The 22,556-nt window shown below is 45.7% G+C and overlaps 1 protein-coding gene across 1 annotated transcript in view; it reads right to left on the bottom strand.

Annotated features, from left to right (window-relative positions):
- Window positions 1-50: 50 nt before the first annotated feature.
- Window positions 51-22,556, bottom strand: part of SCNN1G (sodium channel epithelial 1 subunit gamma) — a 64,227-nt gene continuing 41,721 nt past the window's right edge. Inside the window, exons 7-13 of the mRNA XM_069647394.1 lie at window positions 21,806-21,904; window positions 20,377-20,494; window positions 19,768-19,846; window positions 19,615-19,672; window positions 15,944-16,005; window positions 8,196-8,271; window positions 51-6,800 (exon numbers count right to left, since the gene is read on the bottom strand). Of these exons, the coding sequence (XP_069503495.1) occupies window positions 6,390-6,800; window positions 8,196-8,271; window positions 15,944-16,005; window positions 19,615-19,672; window positions 19,768-19,846; window positions 20,377-20,494; window positions 21,806-21,904 (903 nt within the window). The 3' untranslated portion in view covers window positions 51-6,389. The remainder of the gene's footprint in view (window positions 6,801-8,195; window positions 8,272-15,943; window positions 16,006-19,614; window positions 19,673-19,767; window positions 19,847-20,376; window positions 20,495-21,805; window positions 21,905-22,556) is intronic.

Here is a 22,556-nt window from a genome sequence, read left to right as displayed (position 1 = left end):
ACAAAACACAAACATTCCACAGAAACAAAATAGGCAAGTGCGCTGGCATCTGATTTGGAATATATTTTTATTGCTCACAGTTCAGGCCAAGCATTATTCAAGTAACAAAGGAGTGTTTTAGTAGGGGTTAGTGGTGCCCCGTCTAGAAACATTCAAGTTCCAGTTTAAGCAACATTTCTTCACAACAGAGAAGCAAGTTCTCACACAACCAAGCATCCAAATGGAGGTTTCCCTCCCTGACTAACATACACGGATTGTACACATAAACAGGCTTTATGTGTATATGTGGACATTCATAGGTGTCCGGTCAAAGGTTATACTGCAAAGGAAGAAATGAGCTTTTGATAGAAAACAAAAGATCCGAGAAAAAGGATCGCCATTTTTTAATATTTATTTATTTTTAAAATATTTATTTATTGATATATTTTTTTAGTTTAGCATGTATAAAAAACTTTTTTATAAAGAGAAAACAGGGGCTGGGGGAGAACTCCCCCATAAAAAATGTAAAAAAAAAGTCGATCCTTTTTTTCTGTCCTTTTACTGTCGAAAAAAAGGCATCTGTGCCTTTTGTTTTCGAAACTTTGACCTATAACCGACATCCATACACACATGCTGCATAGGAATATACATGTACACAGGATATATATTCAAATACGATTGCACATATCAGCCAAAATACGAGCTAGGCAGTAAAATCAGTGATAGTAAGAAGGAATGGCTGCTTCCATGTCTTGTAATTCGATGGAGCGGTAAAAGTGGTACTAATTCCATTACCACCAGTAGCACCCAACACGCGATAGGGCCCAATTGAGACATCATGCCCCACCGAAAATATCTATCGACTTCTATAGGACCATCTGGAGCTGAAGTACCAACACAGTCGGCAACAGAAATGCTTTTTGAGCATGAACACATATATGCACATGCACAGTTAGTTGCATAGGTGCTAGTGCAGAATATGCAACTGAATGATTGCCAATGCAGATAGACTTTGTACAAGAGGTAACACAATTGTACCTGCGCAAACACTGTTTGCATATGTGCAAGTACCATTTGAGCACCGCAATTGTTGGTAATCGGCCCACTGCTGGACTCCACTGAATGTATAATTAAGGAGCAGCTTTTACTTTGTAATAAAAAAATATATTTGTGTTTCAATGGTTAGCGCTTTAAACTCTTTTTTTTATGTATTTGTTTGTGCTGAAGACAAATGTTGAATAAAGCGTAATGAAATGAAATTTAAAAAAATATAATTTTCTTGGAAAAAGCACACTAAAAATATATTTTTTGCAAACAAATAGCAGGTTTTTAATGTTAGTCAAGTGGAGATTGTTTTCCCAATGATTCTGAAATGTGCTTTTTCTCCCATGCTATTCAACTCACTCTACACAGGTGCTTTGTAGTCGATTTGAACCCCTGAGTTAAGGAAGAACCCTATTTGCAAAAACAATAATTTATGAAAAGAGCGCTGAGGAGAGGAAAGACATCCTGATCGACAGTGGGATGGCAATGGTAGAGGTAATCTAAGTGGCCTCAGGTTCCTCGGTGATGAGGCCACTACATGAAACTACTGCTTGGTTTCTGTGGACGTCAGCATGGGCATAGCATACAAAGCGGGACAAGGTAGCAGATCTGGAGACGCAAGCAGATGGTGTAAGAGTCCTCTACATGTGTAAGAGGATGTCGCCTTTCCCTCTAAAATGACTAGACCAAATATGTGTGAGAGTACTGCCAAGACTCTGACAGTGCTCATCATGGTGCCGGGAATTCGGTTCTAACACTATTTCAGTAGAACCTTTCAGAGAGGGCTCTCTACGGTGTCCCTTCGGGTTCCTGGTTAGAAAGACTCCATGATGCACCTGAGTTGCCTATGACCAGCATGTTTGTGAGAAGGGATCATCACTGCCTTGGACTGTTCTTTGTGGCGACCTACTTCTGCTTGCATTCATTGACAGACTTCCTGGTTCCTTGGGCCCTGGCCATCTCCTTGATATCTTAGCTCTACACCCATTGTCTTGCCTCCCTTTGACAAATCTGAAGCCAGCTCTGAATTCTGAATGTTGGTCCTCCACTCATCTTTCTGCAAAGTCTAATTTGTACCAATTCCCTCAGAGAGACTTCCATGTCACAACTTTCCGAATGCTGAGGGTGTCATGCTCACTGGGGAAGTGAGAGCCGGAAAACATTATGACCCCAAAAAAAAGGATTTTTTTAACGAGTTTACCTAATTAAAAGGTAGACATCACAGTTTCATTTGTCAGTAGCGCAACACATTTACAAATAATTGTTTAAACAAAGTGTGTCACAGAAAACAACAAAATAAAGCAACAATATAATGTGGGTATAGAAAAATGTAACGTAATACAACTGCAAACATAAGTTTAACAAAAGCAGGAGGGTCCCTTTACATTTGTGGGGAACATCAAATCATTCTATCTGCTGAAAAAATCAGCTTAATTGACAGTATGAACAATCAATACTGTATAAGAATGTCGACAGGAGTCTGCTTCGGCTACTCTTTTGTTTGCCTAACCAACGGCAGTGACACAGACACCCAGGTTTTTACTGACGCACAATTTGATATATTTATATATATCCACAGATCCCCGACATACAAGGACTAGCGGACCTCTGACAGTCATGCAAAGACACATGTGCATGCTAAGCCCTTGCAGGGTTTTGTTTTGTTCTTAATTAGAAATATCAAAAAGCAGTAGTAGTTTTACAGATATCATGTTGCATAAAACACCCGAATACAGACTCCCCTCTTGCACTTACAAAACAATTCTTTATTGTTTGCAGATACACACAGGAATTCTCATTAACTGAACACCTATCAATTTTACCCATTCTGATGAAGACTGCCCTACCAACCGCACTTTCCTACTGCTTTTTGTGGCCGAAACACGGTTGTGTCAACATCCTTATACAGTGTTGATTGTTCATACTGTCCATTAAGCTTATTTTTTCAGCAGATAGAATATGTGGTTCCCAACAAATGTAATGGGACCCTGCTGCATTTGTTAAAACATATGTTTGCAATTTGTTTACATGTTTAATTTTTCTATACTCACATTTTTTGTTGCTTTATTTTGTGTTTTCCAGTGACACACTTTGTTTAAACAAGTATTTATATATGTCTTGCACTACTTTTACGAATTAAACTGTGATTTCTACCTTTTAATAAGGTAAACTCATTCAAAATCCTTTTTTGGATCATAATGTATTCGGGCTCGCCCTGATCATTTGCTTTTTTGTATTTATCATCCCACCTGGACAGATCTGGGAATTGCCAAGAGCCCTTTAATGTATGCCACTGGGGATGTGCTCATAGAAATATATAAAGCCTCTAGACTCCCATGGAATACCAATTGCCTAAATTCACCCCAACAACATAGCATCATTCCACTAATTCAAAATCAGTAGCATGGCTCCAGTGTTGTTGTTATTGTCAGCTGATCTTGCGCTAAGCCTCTTGTTCAACATATCCCATCATTCCCCCTGGCTGACCTTGACTTCTCTATAGCCATAGGGTGCCTCCCGATCTCCCCTACTCTTCAAACTCTACCTGAGTCCCCTCCCTGCTCTTTTCCGCTCACATGACCTAACCTGCTACAACAATGCAAACGACACCCAGATCATCTTCACGATCACTAAGACCTCTTCCATCCCTCACCCTGACTGCACCTCATGCCTCACAGAAATCGACCACTGGCTCACGGCTAACCACCTCTTCCTCAAATACAGAAAAACCTAAATCATGATCTACAGGAAGATGGCACTCTTCCCCAAACACACCCCTTGGCTGACCTCCCTAGTCCCTCCACATCCAATGCAGCAACGCACCTGGGATACCCCATGGACACTGATCTAACACTTTCACACCACATCAACTCTCTGTCTAAATCTTGCTATCTACACCTCTGCATTCTGAGACGCACTTTCCCTTACCTCTCCTACGCTCACAGAGTCACCACAATCACAGCTATCTTCCTCTCCCACCTGGACTACGCCAATTCCCTTTACCTGGGCACCCTCACATATTAACTCGGAAAGCTCCAACAGGTCCAAAACGTGACAGCAAGACTTTTTCTGCCTCTTGGCCACAGAGAGCACATCACACCCACAATCTGTGCCCTCCACTCCTGCCCTGTCTAGCGACTGGCCATTTTCAAAGCCATGTGCATCACACAGAGTGCCCTCCACAAGACAGGCCCAGAATACCTTCAAGAGAAACGCAACCGTTACCAACCCAATAAAAGCCTGCGATCAGACACGGCACTCCTCCTGGTGATCTCTCACTTCAAATTGACAAGAATAGGGACATTGTCCTTCTCTGTCCAAGCTCCCACAATCTAGAACACAATTCCCGTTAGAATCCGCTGCATGGAGGATCACCTTGCCTTCCAGAGCTCCCTCAAGACCTGGCTTTTCTCCCCGACATCCCGATGAACCCACGCCACGCCTCAGGTTATTTAAACACCTCTCTGGTTAGCCTGGGCAGCAAAGAATCCGTCATCAAATGTACTGAGTGATTTAGAGAATAATCCCCAGCAGACCACAGGTTATAATGCACACTGCAGCTACAAAACCAAGAAACCAGCCAGGACACACAGGTACGTTTCACACTCCATGCTTATTGAAGATAGCCAAAGGCACGGCCACCCACCCCCACTCATCTGCTATCATATACTACTTTAAGAAACATCGCACAACACCTCTGCCAAAAGAATGCAGCTTTCCCCCACAACAACAATTAGGTCTATCTGGACACAGAAAGAGTCTCCTGCACTCGTATACTCTTCAGACTATCTCACAGCACCATCCACATTCCAACTCGACATGGGTAGCTAACATGGACTTGGCCACCCCTACCTACCTTTGTAGCACACATTCTAAACTCCTCTGACGAATTTCCCATACCTTGGACTTTGTTTCCCCAAGGGCATTCTCCTACAGTTTTTGAGGCCATACCAATGGGTAAAGGTGCGATAAAAATGACAAATAACAGTACATTGCACAGTTGGGGACACACTAGCTTTTGCACCTTGCTCTTTCGCCACAAATCCTAGCTTCTATTTGTTAAAAAAACATTGGCATCAAAATATATTGAAACAATGTAACGTGAGAAAAAGCACCCTATTGTAGATGTTGGAGACAAGCAAGATGGTCTCCTGACCTACCTAACACAACCTGAACATTCCATCAGCATTGCAGGGCTTTAGAAAGACCTCAACAGCAAAGTGCGTAGTACACTAGGGATCGTAACACAGTTCGGCACCATACGAAAAGCTTCATTGTGGACTATAAATATATACATGTTTCCATTCACTTATATAAAAGTAGCTGCCTTTTCAATGTTCTGCATGCTCAGCTGGTTCATGCACTGACTGCCACAAGAGCGTCTGAACTGCCATCTTTGGTCCCACACTCGGAGCTATTCAGGTTTGGGGTGATTTTGTGAGTGGGAGGAGAGTCACACACATGCATTGCATGTGGAGGGAGACCTGCCGGCCGATTCCAGGGTGCTGCTGTGTGTGAATAGATCGCAATTGGATTAGTCTTTGATGGGTCACATACAAAAGGTGTGAAAGGGTGGTCATTATGGACCACCTGGGAGTGACTGTGCCTTGGGCAAGTGCTGCAATTGAGGACCTTCTTGCTGGTGGTTTATGGTAAAGCGACTTAGGTTGTGAACCCGCTCAGATCCTTGTAGGAATAAAAGGGATTCTTGGATTCCCAGGTGGTACGGGGTTCAAAGTCTTTAACCATGGACACTGTTGCTAGGCAGTGCTAACAGAGATACTGGAATTGTGGACACCTGTGAGAGGCAAACATGCCTCGTAGTTAAACGTCTAGACACATGTGAGTCTCCAGACACGTAGAACGGCCCTGGTCATGGATATTGTAGGAAGGTCGCTTGCGGAGGGGCTGAGATTGTGGACTCACATGAGGGAGACAGGGCAGTGTTTAAAGATCGTGATTGAAGGAAACTCTGGGTGGTGCATTTTTCTCTGTGAATGGAGTTGTGGAGAGCCTGCATGGGCTGGGATCTGTTTTGTACAATGATTTGTAGTGATCTAGAACATAGCAGAGGTTTCTGATGATTCCATGACTGACACGCTATGCCATGCGATGTTCAGCCAGCGGCCTATGAAAGGAAACCCACAATCTCTAGCATTCTTCCTGATAAAGATGCTAACAGCCATCCTGCTGCTGAAAGCCATGACGCCCCGGCCAGCAGTTACCAAATCGATCCACAGAGCCGGCCGACTTCTGCTAGAAAGAAAGGCTCTCCACCAATGGCCTGCAAACCTGCCAAAATGTACTGGTTCTTGCAGGAAGGCGACTTTTGTGAGTAACACTCGAGTCTTAAGTGAGCCCAATCATCACAGCTTAGTGTCATCTTCTGAGTCTTCGGTGTCTTCTGCCTTTTCAGGGAAGGCTTTTTGTATCCTGAGGGTGTTATATTTGGGTGGCGGTGTCCGAGGAATTTGGCAATGAGATGGTAGCGGCAGACTAAGGGCAGTGTTGAAGGTGGGTGGGTCCTCATCCCTGAGACAGACTGGATTGTCATGACCACTGTCGGCAGCAACCGGGGCTTGAGAGGCAGAAGCTTGATGTTCCAGCCTCTCCTCCTTCTTCTGCTGCCAGCGCTTGCGCAGCTTCTGCCAGCGGAGTCGTGCGAAGACCCAGAATGAATCGACAAAGAAGATCTCCACAATTTCAATAACGCACACCACGGAGCAACTCATCCACAACCCCAGCTGGCCTCCAAAGTTAGAAAGCAGCGTTGCAATCTGGAACAAAAAAAGACACAAGGTCAGCGCACGCTTCACTCAGGTTCTTCTTTTGATCCCCGCCCGTTCGCATGCAACAACAGGAGTCCAGCCAGAGAATTGGACTCAATCCCGCCATTTCACAATTGTACTAGCAACAGCGTTCCAGATTTCTATTGATGCCAGGACTACAGAGTTATTCGTTTAAACACTTGAGTCCACATTTAGGTAAGTAGTTCTGGCACCTTAAATGTTACTCTCTACTGCTGCTTCAACACACACTTACGGCATTGCCCTACAAAGTTAAATGTTTTACTATAAAATCCCTGTTTGTTATGGAACGAACAACCGTTATGTTGGAAGCGTTGATGTTAAAGTTGTGTTGGGCATAATCTCTGTAGTAGAGCTGTGTTCGGAAATCTCTGGGGTTAAATTGTGTTTGGAGATCTCGTTGGCAAATCTGGATTTATGAAACTCGTGATAAAAGCTTTGTTTGGGGAACTGGGGTTAATGGGCCTCACTAAAAGTCTGGCGGTAACCCTGCCGGTGCTGCCGGCGGGTTGCCGCCAGACTTGCAATATTTACTGCCACATGACTTGCCGGAATCACCGGGGGATTACGACCCCAGCGTTCCGGGAAGTCAGGCGCCAGTAAATGTTAATCCCCATTTCCATTTGAGTCCCAATGGGAATGGGGCTCACGAAAGTAGCGGCAACGTTAATAACGGTGCCGGTGCTTCCGTGAAAGTCTGTGGGCAGTTGCCGCTCCGCCCACCAGGTCTGACCCTGGCAGGTGGGACGGCACCCGGCCGCAGACTCGGAGTTCGCCGGTCCGGTAACAATGGTGCCGGTAGGCTTACCGGCACTGTTGTTAACGGACCGGCACACTTGTAATGAGGCGCAATATGTTGGAATTTGGGAGTTAAAAAACCTTTTGTAGGAATCTGTGTGTAATGTTTTGCTCTGGAGTTCAGCTATCACTGGAGTAAAGCTATGTTTACGAACCTCAGAGGCAAAACTGGGTTTCTGTCGCTTGGTGGTTAGGTCATATTTCAGAATCTCTAAGGCTAACACATGTTCAGAACCCCCGGTGTACTGCTGTATTTGGAAAGTTCTGAGGTAAACTGAGTATGGGGCACATGTGTCTCTGGGAAACTGGGGCCAAGCTGTGTTTTGGAACCTATGAGATACGACCATGTGTAGCAAATGTTCTGATACAGCTTGGTGGCTCACTGGGAGAATGTTCTAGGTGCAGGAACCCATGGGATGGGTAGTGCAGGTTACTCTGGGGTTCCTCTGTGTTTTAGGAGACATGACTTGCTGTAACTCGATATCAGGAAGTCTACTGTGTGCCATCGAAGGTGAGCAAGACCCTAGAGAACAAAATCATCCATGTAGTAGATTGCAAATTCCTTACGCTGTTTGCAGGGCTCTCGGAAATCGACCGCAGGTTCAGATCTTTGTAAAATATCCCCAGGTTTGCCAAATCATTCCTAGAAAGTTAAAAGGAAGATAGAAGAGGCATTGAGTAAAAGGGTCTGCATGGAAGATGATGGACATCAACTAATTTATAAGAAAATGCTTTGCCTCACAAAAGAGACAGACTCTCGCAAAGTGAGGGCGAGAACGAAAAAGAGAATTGAGAAAGAAAGAAAACGTGAAGACAAATGACAGACCTACAAATATATGAGGCACATTGAGAGCAACCAAAAAGTAATGCGAGAGAATGCAAGGACTCTAATATGCCTATCGTAAAATGGAGAAGTCTTCAAGACTGTTCCCAAGTCTTCATTTTTCAGCCCTGGAGTTAGTGGTTGGTGTGTTTAGAAAAATGTTTAGATCATTTTAAGTGAGTTTCTGTTTGCTTACTCTATCTTGTTCGAAACAGTTATCATTTACTGTTGCTGTTCTCTTCACCGCTCTAGAGAGGATCAGTTAAACCCGCTGCCATCACACAACATTCCTCTCTTTTCTGCTTTTTCTTTCACTGTGAGGCACATTATCAGAACCAGGGACTTGTTCCCTCCACAGATGGAACCAGAGAGTGAGAGAGAGAGGGGGGGCAGAGAGCAGGGGAGTTACATGAAGAGAGGAAGAATAAAGACAACAAAGTAAGAAAAGAGAAAAGAAGCTGGAGCAATATAAGCATAGGAAGACGCGTACAGATAGAGCCAGAGGGAACATGTGATAAATGGAATTAAACTAGGAGGGCAGGAACTAGAAAGACAGAGACACTGGCAAAGAGTTAGGGATTGAGATCGAGAGTCAACTTGGAAAGATGGAAGAGGGGAAGGAAATAGAAAAAGAGTAAGTATGAGAGAAACGTAGGGCTGAGAGGAAAGGTTTGAGGACAGAAGGGATCTTGAAGAGGCATGAGGAAAGGTGAGCTTGTCGGAACGGTGAGGAGGAATGAAGGAACAGGGGAGATAGGAGGAGCAGTGAGGGAGAATAAGGCAAAAGGAGAGGTGAGGGTGGAATGATGAGTAGATATGAGGGAAAATGAGAGCTGGGGAGGAATGCCGAGTAGGCATGAGGGAACACAATAGCTGGGAGGAATGGTGAGGCGGTATGAGTGAAAAAGAGCCCCAGAGAGGACAGGTGAGGGGGTATGAGTAAAGTAGAGCTGGGAAGAATGTTGAGGAGGTCTGAAAGAAATCAGATCTGTGAGGAACGCTGAGGATTTATGAGGGAATAGGAGAGCTGAGAGGGATAGTGAGGGGGTATGAGGGAAAAGGAGAGCTGGAAGGAATGGTGAGGAGATATGAGGGAAAAGGAGAGATGGGAAGAAAGGACACAGAGGTTTAAGGGAACAGGGTAGCTGGGAGGAATGGTGAGGCGGTATGAGAGAAAAAAGCCCTGGAGAGGACATGTTAGGGGGTATGAGTAAAGGAGAGCTAGGAAAAATGGTGAGGAGGTCTGAAAGAAATCAGATCTGGGAGGAATGGTGAGGAGGTATGAGGGAGAGAAGATCTGGGGGAATGGTGGGGAGGCATGAGGGAGAGAAGAGCTGGGGAGGAATGGTGGGGTGGCATGAGGGGACAGGAGTGCGGGGAGGAATGGTTAGAAGGAATGAGAGAAAAGGAGGACTGAGAGGAATGGTGAGGAGGTATGAGGGTACTGAAGAGCTGAGAATGAACAGTGAGAAGATATGAGGGAACAGAAGAGCAGGAAGGAATGGTAAGAAAGCAAGCAGGAAAGGTAGATGTGGACTGGAATGGTGAGTAGGTATGAGAGAAAAGGAGAGCCGGGGAAGAATGGAGAAAAGGTGTCAAACAGGTTCATGTCTGCAGCGTCCCACACAGAGATATTGAAACTAAATACCCACACGGGGCCCATATCAGATAGCCACCCAGAGACCAAAGAACAACTGGGTGGATGAAACATGGCTTCAGTCTTTCTCAACCTGGTAATGGGATCTAATGTGCTTTCCTGAAATCCCAGTGCAAATAGTGTATACAATGTTTGTGCAACACTTCAATGTGTTCATTCACGCCAGCAACTCAACATTAAATAGAATTGTGCCCGCGAACAATGTGATCACAAATGCTCTAATGTAAATTGATTGTAATCCAGGGCTCACGTTTCCAAACTGTTGGCAAAGTCCTGAGACATTGAGGCGCAGAGCCATGGGGAGCTAGGGATTACACACTGCAAACAAACACAGCCATGTCTGGAAAGGTAACTGTTCTGGATTAACATGTCAAGAAGCCAGACGTGTCAGATTAACACTGCAGTGATGAGCGCCAGGGTGTTGCTAAAACCTCTCCAAGCCTTAGCGATATCATCTACCAGAAGAGAAAATCAGAGCAATGTGCCCGTGGCAGCGTTTTCTGAGGGTGGCAGGTGATGTTACCCGCCCCAGATAACCCAGTGAAGGAGTTTAAATTGAGTTGACGTTAAATCCAAACAGGGAAAGAAAGAGGATATATCAAGCATGGGGCTTCTTGGATGACAGTGGAGGGATGATTCATCCTAAAATGGCCACGGGCAGAAGATGTAACATATTCCATGCAAGACCAGAGTCTTTCTGTTATACATTAACTCTTGCCATACGTCTGCAAAGATCATGTACATTACACTTTTGTAAAGAACATTTAACAAGTGTTTAGTATATAAAATGAAATATATAGCTGCTCTATGAGCCTCGGTCATGATCCCTGACCAACCAATCATTATCTCCCATAAGAGAGAGGTAGCCTGCGCCTTAGTCCATCATCTTCTTGTTTGCTGGGTCTCACAGCAAATAGGAACTTCACGTCAAATGCATTACTTATGCGTGAGCAATGTCATAAGGTTGTAATATACATTTAAAGTAAGCTTTCATTGGCAAAGTTATGGTTGCAAATGTGCCTGATGGCCCTTGTTCTTATTCTCTCCTGAGGGAGTGCTTACGTAACCAGAGTCATGTTGCTTCATGCAAGAACACCGGTTCGGCCAGGTTGTGTCAGTAAGAACTAAAATGTCCATGTCTAGTAAAGAGTAGCGACAACCTGCTCGCCAGGGACCGGGAGACGCAACATCAACGCAGTTCCTGTTGTCTCGAGCGGAGCTGGTTGATCACACTTTGTACTCGACTGGAGCCTGATAGCTCGAACCGGGGAGTTCAGGCGTAAGGGCAGCTCCCTACAGCACAAGCATAGGGCTCGGCTACATTGGGAACTCGGGGCAGGCCCCTCGTTTGGCACAGAGCTCAGTCAGCAGAAGCCAAGCGAGGAGGATGCTCTAAAGCTGGACCCCTCAGCTCACGCTCAGACCTGCTGGGGGCGATAGTACGTGGGTAGTGGGACACTTATCAATAGGGAAACCCCATACATGGAGAAATCCTGTCTAGAGAAACACCTGAGGCACCAGGTGTACTGTGTTTTTCTGTGTATTTCCAGGATTTCTCTCATGAAGTGCAGGCAAGGTCTGAAAACAAGAGGTATCTTCCTACGGGGCCTGCCCACTTCGGATTTAGGAATAAAAGAGTAGGTATCAGTCTGTACATCTCTAACAAAGAAAGCGACAGCCTTTCCCGTTTACTTGCTGCTGGAAGGTTGAGTTGTGTGTTAGACGTATGGTGGCTTCTAAGAGATAAGAAGGGGCATCATGGTCCACAGACCTTCCATGACCCTCCCTCTGCGCACGTGCTCGAGGATTCTAGTATGTATGCGATGAGTGAAAGTGGTGCATTGATGTAATCCCAAAGATAAACAAGGCAATATTCAGAACCTGCACCTTCGGCTCAGCCGCCAACAATCTGGGTGCACGGGTGGGAAATGATGGGAAGAAGAAAGGCTTCTAGTCATCAATTATTTGGGACTCCTAGTAGCATCATTTGCTGCAAGGAGGTTTGTAAAGGATCACGTCAAGTGTGAGTGCATTCCAAATGTACAATGTTTCTGTGATAAGATGCATTATTTAGGAGGATCAGAACTAAAGAGTCTAAGGAAACAGGTGGGGTGGTTGCCAGGTCTTGCAAATGGAGAAGTGGATTATAATTCTTTACGTCCTCTAGACAGGGACATCTTCATGCTGGGTGGGATTCAGCTTCATTCCATTCTGAAAACTTGCTGTTGTCTCTATGAAGATATTTGTGCATCTCTTTAATATTGTCAAGTTCCTTGGTTTGGCAGTCAGTGTCCAGCCCCTGAAACCCTGGGCCCAGGTGCTTTTCTGCAGGACTGGTCTAACCTCTCTGGCTACTCCCTCTCCTTATCTCCTTGTTACCTTTCTCCTTCAAGTTCACAGCTATTACAACTTACAGTAATTCTCCTTTATCTCTCAAAAGATGTTGTTTCCAACCCTATTTGATCGATCAATAGACGGGCTTCTCCCGATTTCCCCTCAATTCTGAATGGTGACATGAGGCAATTTCCACAGCCTGGTTCTTCAAGGATAACCAGCGTTGATGACATGGAAGATTTCAACCCAGCCTAACCCTTCCCAGACCTTTTAGTCAAAGGCTCCTCGGTGGGTAATTGAAGATTTCAGTGAAAGGTCCACCCAATCTAATTATGGATGAGCATGTACATGCTGTGTTGGCTTATACATTAATGGACAAATAGAGCCCCTTTCGGCATGTGCAGTAGAGGTGGTAAAACATCCTAGTTTCCTTATTTACATATGGGGAAGCAGAGGTGTTGTTAGGGGGTGGCTGAAGGGGCTATAGCCCCAGGTCTTTTGGTTGAACTTGTAGCCCCTGGATAGAAGCTCAGGGTTAACAAACAAAAGGATAGCTAGCCTCGAGTCCCGACAATCCCGACAATAGTGTAGCCCTGGATCTTTTCTAGACCTAGCAACACACTGAAGCTTGTAGGACAATGAGCAGCTTTGCATCTGCTGTCCCAGCAGGTGATCAGGTGATACTATAATAAAGGGCAAAGAGTTTGGTAAACATTTTTGCTAAAGAAGGCTACATGCTGCACTGAATTACAGGTCCCTCTCAGATCCACATATTCTAAATAATGGGATGGTAAAATGTTTTTTGCCTGATTAGGTCTTCAGCTTCTGTTAGGTCGAATTCCATTTTGGGGGTTCAATGGGACCCAAGACTTTTTTGCTTTTTTCCTGTTGTTTTTTGGGGGATTTTTGACTCTATTGTTCTAACCTGGATTGCTGGTGGTTTGCAACGAAGATGGGCTGCTGATATTTAAGGCCAGGTTTGGCAACATTTACTGCACCTTGGTTTCTTTGTCTTTGACCCACTTTTTTCGTAAGGCTGCTGGAAAAGCTCTCTGGGTCGTTCCCCTTCCTCATGGTCCTCCCTGCCGGCTGGACTTGCTGTCCCATGCTGGAACCATTTCTTGGTCACTGCGGTACTTCCTCCCCTCAAAATCCTCTTTGACCAAGAGCCTTGAGGTGAGAGTCACCCTGAGCTTAAAGATCGGTGAGTCATCGCCACTCTTCTTCAGCTATATTCTGGTTCCAAATGGGTCTCCTCCATGCATTGCTCCAACAATGGGACTGTTCTTCGCTGGCTAGCTGCCCCATCTTGCCCCTCAAGCTGTTTGGATCCACTTGGTAAGGTTCCTACATCCTCTTTGTGCCTTCTCCATGACTGCTTCTGTTTCTGGTTGGTTGATTGTCATGCAGGGTACACCTATTGTGCTTCATTTTATCTATCTGAGGCATCAGCAATCCAGGGTTCAAAGCCTGGACTAAGAATCCCTTCTACAGCACTGCGAAATAGGCCCTGTACTCACTGACTCTTTGTAACCAAATTCTAAGCTACTGGTACCATGAGTTCTTGTCCTTAGATCCAGATATATTCTTCCAAATGCTCTTCAGGCATCCCCTGGGTCATGGATTCATAAGAAAAAGCAGCTCCCTACTCTTCCACGGTTAATCTTTGACTTATATTAGGCCAAATCCTGCTCTGCTTCCATCCTTCTCTGGTTGTCTGAGCATTGAACCTGGAAATGCAGCTCTTCAAGGGGGGCACCAATGGTGGCGTATGAGGTTGGTCTCTTCCATAGCTGCACCTATGGTTTAACGCGTAATGGCAGATTAACCCTTCACCAGCGTGGTCTAGCAAGATCCCCCTAACAATTTCTAATGATTTTCTCCCCTTAGATCAATTGTTTGCAAAGTTGGCTTTGTCTCTTTATTTAACATTCGGTTTTGACATTCGGGGGTTTTCCATTCAAGGAGATACATTTTTCATTACAAGAGGAAGCAAATGCATTTCTTTTTCTAATTCTTATCTCTCCATCCTGGAAGAATGAAGGTCATGCTTTGCAGACCTTAAATAGTGCTCCGCAGCAAAGCAGTGTGCATGTCGCACTATTGAAAACTCCAAATAGAGCCTGACATGAATGAAGGTTATGGACCATTTGGACTGTATTCAACATCTCAGATTGCCGGTATGGGTGCTTGGCACAGACGGAATGCGGTAGGCAAAGGCCCGGCCTTAGGGGGGGCGAGCCGGGTGACCGCCCGGTGCACCACGGCCCCCAGGGCGCCATTAGCCCCCACCACGGCAGCTCGGGGGAGTCTTTCAAGGGCTCCCCCGAGCTAGCATAGTGGCAGAAGGAGTGGCAGGTGCCTCATTGTTATTAAATGCGCCCCGCTGCAGCGGGGCGCATTTACTAACAATAGGGTGCTGATGCACCCTACTCATATCATTACCTCCTCGCCGGAGCGAGGAGGTTTAAAAAAAAGAAAAAGAGAAAGTGCCAATTCCTGGTCCTGCCCCCTGGACAGGGGCGCGCGGGGGCATGGGGTGCGCCAAATCACCCAGGGCGCTGATGCCACTAAGGCAGGCCCTGGGTAGGCAAAACACAGTTCAGGGAGTATATAATATGTGGACCAACTCAACCCCATTGTTATCATATGTTACGACTGTCCTCCGCTGCGTTTTCACACATGTATTCCTTCCCATTTCCTGCAAGGTCCACAAGTTCCAACATCATGCAATTTCTATGCTCTAACACAATAAGAGGTTTTTCAAATAATTCCCTTTAGGGAACACTCTGTCACACTAACTACATCCACGTGTCGGTGGGGAAGAGACAAGCTTTGTCCCATTTAAGCCTCTGTCCCCACAGTTGGTTGCAGATCAGCTGCAACTGAATAAGGAGGGTGCTTGTGTATGTATGAAAGGCAAATAAGAGTGGTTTAACTTCCGTAAACTAACCACTTCCTGGTAGTGAATATGGTAGGTTTGAAATGCCCCGATATCCTGTCCAGCCATCATGTGCAGACAGAAATCATGGCTGTACTCGGAGGTGACAGGGGCACAGGGTGAGCCATGAGCATGATTTAGTTATTTGCTCCCCCTTTGTTAGCGCTGAAATTAGGGAAGTGGTCTGATCTTTTGATGTTTTGGACTACAACTCCAATGATTCCTCACCCTAGACTATTCTAGCTTTGGCTGTTGGGAGTTGTGGTCCAAAACAAACGAGTCAAATGTTGTAGAACCATGAATTAGGGACACTTTGTCAGCACTCATTAGACAGTCTGCAACCATTGGTGTCTTCAGATGTGTTGCACTACAATTCCCATCAGCCCTGGGAATCACAGTGAATGGCGTGGGATCATGAGAGAAGGTTGCAGTCCATGATATCAGTAGAGACTCCAGGATCTCTGCAGCCATGAAGAGTTTGACCCAGTGCAGTGCTGCAAATAGGTGACACAGTGAAAGAATCTAAGCAACACTTGATGATCTGAAAACATATCACTTACTTTGTTAGATTTTTTTTTATTTTGTCCCCCATCTCCCTGGTTAAAACGCGCAGCATCCAGTCCTGTGAAAAAGCAAAACAAATAATGAGACCATAACCAGGCTCTAAAAAGAAGAGGACAGAAGGCAGCAGAGAGCATTAATGAGGGTGTTCTGAAAACTCCCACTGGCAGCAGAAGAAGTGGGAAAAGAAGATTCTCTAGTTACTGGGAGGAAACGATGGCGGTGTAGGGGATGTGGATGGGCGTTAGAGTGGAATGATGTGGCGCTGATGTTGCCCAGCTATGACTGGTCTGTTTTAGAGAAAAACAGTCTTGAAGGTTCAGTTTAAGCCTCTCTGCGCTTGCCGCCCCTTTCCCAAAAGACTGGTCATCTCCCTTTCACCGTTAATATTCCCAAACAGCCCTGCATTCTGCAGATGTAGCAGAAACTCAAGCAATCTGGCAATATGTGGAGTGATCGAACACCATCTTGCGTCTTGCGTAATGAAACAGCATCTAGACTGATCTAGTAGGAGTGAAATAACAGCACCAGTGGTGTACTGACAGCTCCAGGAGTTGAATAATAGTATCAGGGGTGGACTAACACCAGCAGGAGTGCACTAACAGCGTCAGAAGTGGACTAGCAGCATTAGGGGTGTACTAACAGCACCAGGAGTTGAATAATACCATCAGGGGTGGACTAACACAAGCAGGAGTAGACTAACAGCATCAGAAGTGTACTAACAGCACCAGGAGTTGAATAATAAGATCAGGGTGGACTACTACCAGCAGGAGTGAACTAACATCGTCAGAAGTGGACTAGCAGCATTAGGGGTGTACTAACAGCACCAGGAGTTGAATAATACCATCAGGGGTGGACTAACACAAGCAGGAGTAGACTAACAGCATCAGAAGTGTACTAACAGCACCAGGAGTTGAATAATAAGATCAGGGTGGACTACTACCAGCAGGAGTGAACTAACAGCGTCAGAAGTGGGCTAGCAGCATCATGGGTGTACTAACAGCACCAGGAGTTGAATAATAAGATCAGGGTGGACTACTACCAGCAGGAGTGAACTAACAGCGTCAGAAGTGGACTAGCAGCATCATGGGTGTACTAACAGCACCAGGAGTTGAATAATAACATCAGGGATGGACTAACACAAGCAGGAGTAGACTAACAGCATCAGGAGTGGACTAACAGCATCCGGGGTGAACTAACAGCATCAGGAGTGGACTAACAGCATCAGGAGTGGACTAACGGTATCAGGGCTGGACTAACAGCATCAGGAGTGGACTAACAGCATCCTGAGTGAACTAACAGCATCCAGAGTGGACTAACAGCATCCTGAGTGAACTAACAGGGCTAACAGCATCAGGAGTGGACTGACAGCATCCAGAGTGAACTAACAGCATCCTGAGTGAACTAACAGGGCTAACAGCATCAGGAGTGGACTAACAGCATCCAGAGTGAACTAACAGCATCCTGAGTGAACTAACAGGGCTAACAGCATCAGGAGTGGACTAACAGCATCAGGAGTGGATTCGTAGCATTGCGAGTAAACTAAGCCAGGTGTCAGGAGATGAGGCCAATGACTGACCTAAATACTTGATTGAAGAATTCTATCATAATAATTAATTAGGGTGGTTATTTCAATCATTGTCATTTGTGTCTTGTGTGTTATTTTTCTCTCCTTTTTAATGAGGTTGATATGTAAAATCGTTGTCATTTGTTGTAATTCCAGTCAGAATTGGATCTCTGCGAATACTGCGAAAAATAATTTCGAATCCCAAAATACCAATTTTCTTTTACCCCTTTTCACCGAATATATATGCAAGCAGAGACGCCCGCAGCTCCCATAATACCCCTCAATCTTTTTTATTTACTTAACCCACACCCCCCATCCCACCCCCACATATATGTGGCATAAACGGGGTCTCAAATTTCGGGATTTTGGGATTCGAAATTGTGGGCATTCTCTATTTTGTTATGATCCCCCAGAATTCAATATAACATATTTAACACAAGAAATGTACACATTTTTTTAAATGTGTGTTGCAACTTTTTGTGCACCATGAGCCACCTTGCTCGATGATTGGAGGGGGGTGTTCAAGTGGACTTGGGATGTTCATCCAGGGTGTTGGTGCAAAACTTGAGGCCATTATAGAAGGTTGGGGCGGGGGAATATGGTGAACACATAAAAGCCCCTTCAATTTTACAACTTTCTCAGTACGGGCACGTTCATCAAGGTTGTGTCAAAGTGGACACTGAATGAGGCCACTTTTGGACATGTGGAGGAGATCGCGCCAGGTAGAGGGGCTTGTCGAGATGACGAAGGGGTCACATTTTCATGTCAAACTAAAAAGGAAGGAAAGGATGTAGTCAGAGGTGTAGAGGAGTGTGGAATCAGGAAGGGAACAAATAGGAGATGTTTTTATTTTGGGTCAAGAAGGTGAAGGAAAACAGATGATCGCAGCCTTGGCAGTTTGATTGTGTGCCCATCCGGTCCCAGAGTTCCATGCAATTGGGAAGTCTTCGCCTCGGTGGCATGAGGAGCGCCAGGGGACTGATGTGCGGCTGATCCTCTGCTCAGCCATGATTGCCAAGAGCATGTTGGGGTGGTGAACTGCATGGAAACATCAAAAGGCATGGGTCTCTGTAGTTTTAAGGTCAGAGATGTGTGAGAGAACTCTGTGATGCACTAAACGTTCTAGAAGAGAAAGGCCAGAATAAATATGTGCAACTAAAATGTAGTGGCCTGCTGCAGTGATATAAAAGCAGTGTGCTGCCTGAGTGATATAAAAGCAGTGTGCTGCCTGAGTGATATAAAAGCAGTGTGCTGCCAGAGTGGTCTAAACGAGGTGGACTGCCTGAGTGATCTAAAAGTCGCGTCCTGATACAGTGATCAAAACTCAGAGGAGTGCTAGAGTGATCTAACATCGACGTCCGTGATAGCCTCTGATTTTGCCAAATTTTTTAATCACATGAACTTAAAATGATGCAGAACAGTTGGGGTGCACTAAGACCATTTAAGAAGTGATCTCACGAGTGGGTAGTCCATGGTCTGAGATGCAACAGCCAGGGTGATGAAGAGAGTCCAGATGAATGTGTGAGCAGCAAGACTTAGTCCCTGAGGTAAATGTCAACACAACTATGAACCACTTTACTGCTGCATAGATCCCGTCTGCAGTTCCGCAACAGCAATTCTAACAGGGTTGGCAGGGACATGGACTTCCACATCCTGGCCAATCAATGGGGCTAGTACAAGGCATGGGCAGGCAAGCCCCTGGCAGCAGAGTGTTATGTTAAGATTTCCCATCCAGAGTACTATAGGTGCATCAGTGGTGATGAGGAGTCCAGCATCCAGACTGATATAAGGGCAGCCTGTGTTCAGGGCTCGAGCACTCCGAGTGATATAGGTGCATCAGTGGTGATCGGGATCGAGCCGCTAGACTGGTATAAGGGCGGGCAGGGTGTTCAGAGATCGAGCAGTCAGTGTGAAATAGGCGCATCTGGGGTAATCGGGGTCGAGTAGCTAGACTGATGTAAGGGCAGCCAGTGTTCAGATATCAATCACACAGTGATATCAGTGCATCAGTAGTGATCAGGGATAAGCAGATAGATTGATATGGGAGCAGCCAGAGTGTTCCGAGTGCGAGCCTCCACAGCGGTGTAAAAGCACACGCCTTACCTCTGAGGTCACTGATGGCCATTGGGCTGTGCTTCTCGTGAGTGTCCACTCCTTGTTACTGCAGGGAACAGGAGGAAGTGATTGCATGGTTAGAAGAACTTAAATGAGTCATCTGGCATATCCTAAGAGGGATTACCATTTGGTGGCACTCACCTGCATCTCTCTCTGCACTTTTCATGACAGCCCAGGTCCTCTTGCACAAAGTCAGCATGCAGTTTTAAGTAACAGTACACTGCAGGAGGGAGAGGTGACATGCATTAGGGGGTGCACGCGGCACTCAGCTCCATACCTACCATTCATTACAAACACACAGTATGTGCACAATATGTGAAAATGCGGCATGGCACGGGTGAATAGAGCATCCCAGGAGCTAAGTGTTACAGCTCACATCACACAACGAGAACAAGAGGTTGTATACTAATTGACTTTTTCACAATTAACCTCGGGAGAATTGACCTTCTGGAGAAATGACCTAATTTAGGTCAATTTGGGCATATATGTGGGGGAAACCCCCCGCAACCCTCCACCCAATCCAAAAGCGCCCGGCAGCCCCCTGCCCAATCCCCGTATATCATTTATAATCCAAAACCAACCAAATACATATATAAAATAACTAAAATAATATAATGGTCAATTGTGCAGAAGGTCCATTAGGACCACTATAATTAGGTCAATTAGGACAAAAGGTAAACTTTAAAAGGTCAATTTGGGTAATACCGAACGAGAAGGCCAGAGAACGCCCAGCACCCAGGATTTACTCACTCCAGTTGGGATAGATGTTGTAGTTGCAGAACTGTGCCCCCAGGGGCAGTGGTTGATTGTAGTGCGCGCATCCGCACACATCCACCATGGCTTGCTGGAAGCAGGAATGAATACAAGTCTGCAAGGGGAGGAAAAAGAGGCCTGATCACCGCAGGAAAAAACAGATGCGCCACAGACTACACGCCTGTGGCTCGCAGTGGGGAACCACTGGCCTTAGAATATACCTGTGGCAATGGATGGGAGCTGCAAGAGCAAAGGCTCACGGGAGGTAACCATGTATGTAGCAACACGATGGGGGACACTCTGGGCCTCGCATGAGAGGTCAGTTCCAACAGGGTTTTGTGAGGATTTGGTATTTGGCTCTCAATGTGAAAAGGGTTGTGATGTCCTCCAGTCCCTGTCCTTGGTTTATACTCCAGTACTGACCCCTTCACCGCCCAGTATACGTCATGCAATCCTGCAATGCTTTCATGGAAAGGGGCTTTACCCTAGGACTGGCGCTGCTCTCTGGTTTGGCTTACTTTAAGGCATGTCTGTTTGAAATGACGCCCTGCACTTAGATAAGATACATGGGCTTTGCCTGACCTCATATGTGGACTTCCCATGTTCAGGGCAACTAGAAAGACATGCTCTACGAGATTCAGTGACACCTTCAGCTGGCCAGCTTTAAAGGGGTTCCAGAAGAAAATATGCACGAAGACCGTGTGTGTGGGCTGATGTTAAGAGACCTGTCGCACAGGTGAAATTTGGAGGTTCCTGTCAGGATGCTCACATGATGGCTACAGTGTGACATGGATGTGTCTCCCGGGGGTGGCAATACCACCGATGGGACACGACTTGCTATCTATTTTCTCCTTAAGATTGCCATGTGCACACTGCTAAATCCTGGAAGTGATAGGACTTGAAAGTTTCTCTTCGAGATAACTAGTTTTGGGACCTTAGCTTGGCAAGGATCCGCTTTTGGTATGTCGAGCATGCAGGGATGCTGAGACCATGGGTTCTTTGTGGACTGGAAATGTTTCCTTAAAAAGATGTAATTGCCTAGAGCGAGAGCTGGGCCTTCGTAATCCTTTGTGAGATTGTCACATCTAAGAATGGAGAATCCATGGGCCAATCAGGTGGGGAGGTTATGCAGCCTAAGATTTGCAACACTAAATATGTCTAGCTTTCCCTCATGCTACTTAATAGAAACGATACAGGGGCACAAACAACCCATGCTTAATTTAAATCTCCCATGTCAACTCCCTAGCCATTTGACTCAGATCAACCATGAGCCTGGCTGCCAGAACCCAATCGCAAGGACATTGAAGGTGAACATGTCTCACAGCCCGCAAAATGTGCATGAGAAGAGGATGGAGCAACATATATGTCCTGTGGCTGACCGTGAGATGTGTCTCCATGTATGCGTGCACCAAGCGGCTGCGTGTACCTGGTAAGAATAGCTCTTGTTGTAGATGTTGGTCACTGGGATGTCGGACCCGTCAATAGTGCAGTCGCTGTAGGGGCTGCTCAGCTTGGAGGATTCTGTCTAAAAGCAAAGAAAATCAAATGGTTACTCTCAAAATGTCTTCTGAAGCACACGGAAGGCCAAAAATCCACATTTGCAAGATTTGTTGGTACTTCTCCAGTACTTTTGAAGAGCATCGACGCTGCACGTATCACGTTTTTGTTTTGTTTTAAATGTGTCTGTCTTTCTTAAACAGCATTTTACAAAGGCTGCACTTTGTAGCAGTGCAAAGCATGGCCACCTGAAGCCCAGGTAGCCCAACGTTTGGGAACTACATTTCAAGGAAATGACGGGAAAGGACAAACGTTGCCTAGGTTACACAAGCATTTCAGGGCAGACACTCCTCCTGCGGCCTAGTGCCGTGACGTGTTGGCTCATTTATTTCCGTCCACGCGAAGATTTAGGGCTCTTTCAACAATTTCAGAGGGACAAGGCGTCAATGCACACATCAGCGACTGTTCTAACCAGCACGAATGCCATCACCCAACTCATACAGCAAGGTAGGTGTGGAGAAAACATTACTTAGAATTGTGTCTTTTTTATTTCCACTGATGACAGAATAGAATGCATCTATCCTACACTTGAGGTAGGCTTTTGCCAAAATAGACCACGTTGACAGCGCTGGCTGGTCAATCAGGGAAACCACCAGGAGCTGCCTGCAAACTGAGCTGCC

This window comes from Ambystoma mexicanum, chromosome 2q, assembly GCF_040938575.1.
Source record: "Ambystoma mexicanum isolate Mex_15411 chromosome 2q, UKY_AmexF1_1, whole genome shotgun sequence".
NCBI classification, from domain to species: Eukaryota; Metazoa; Chordata; class Amphibia; order Caudata; family Ambystomatidae; genus Ambystoma; species Ambystoma mexicanum.
Note: the sequence above shows the minus strand (reverse complement) of the source record. Positions and strands in the feature narration are given on the sequence as shown.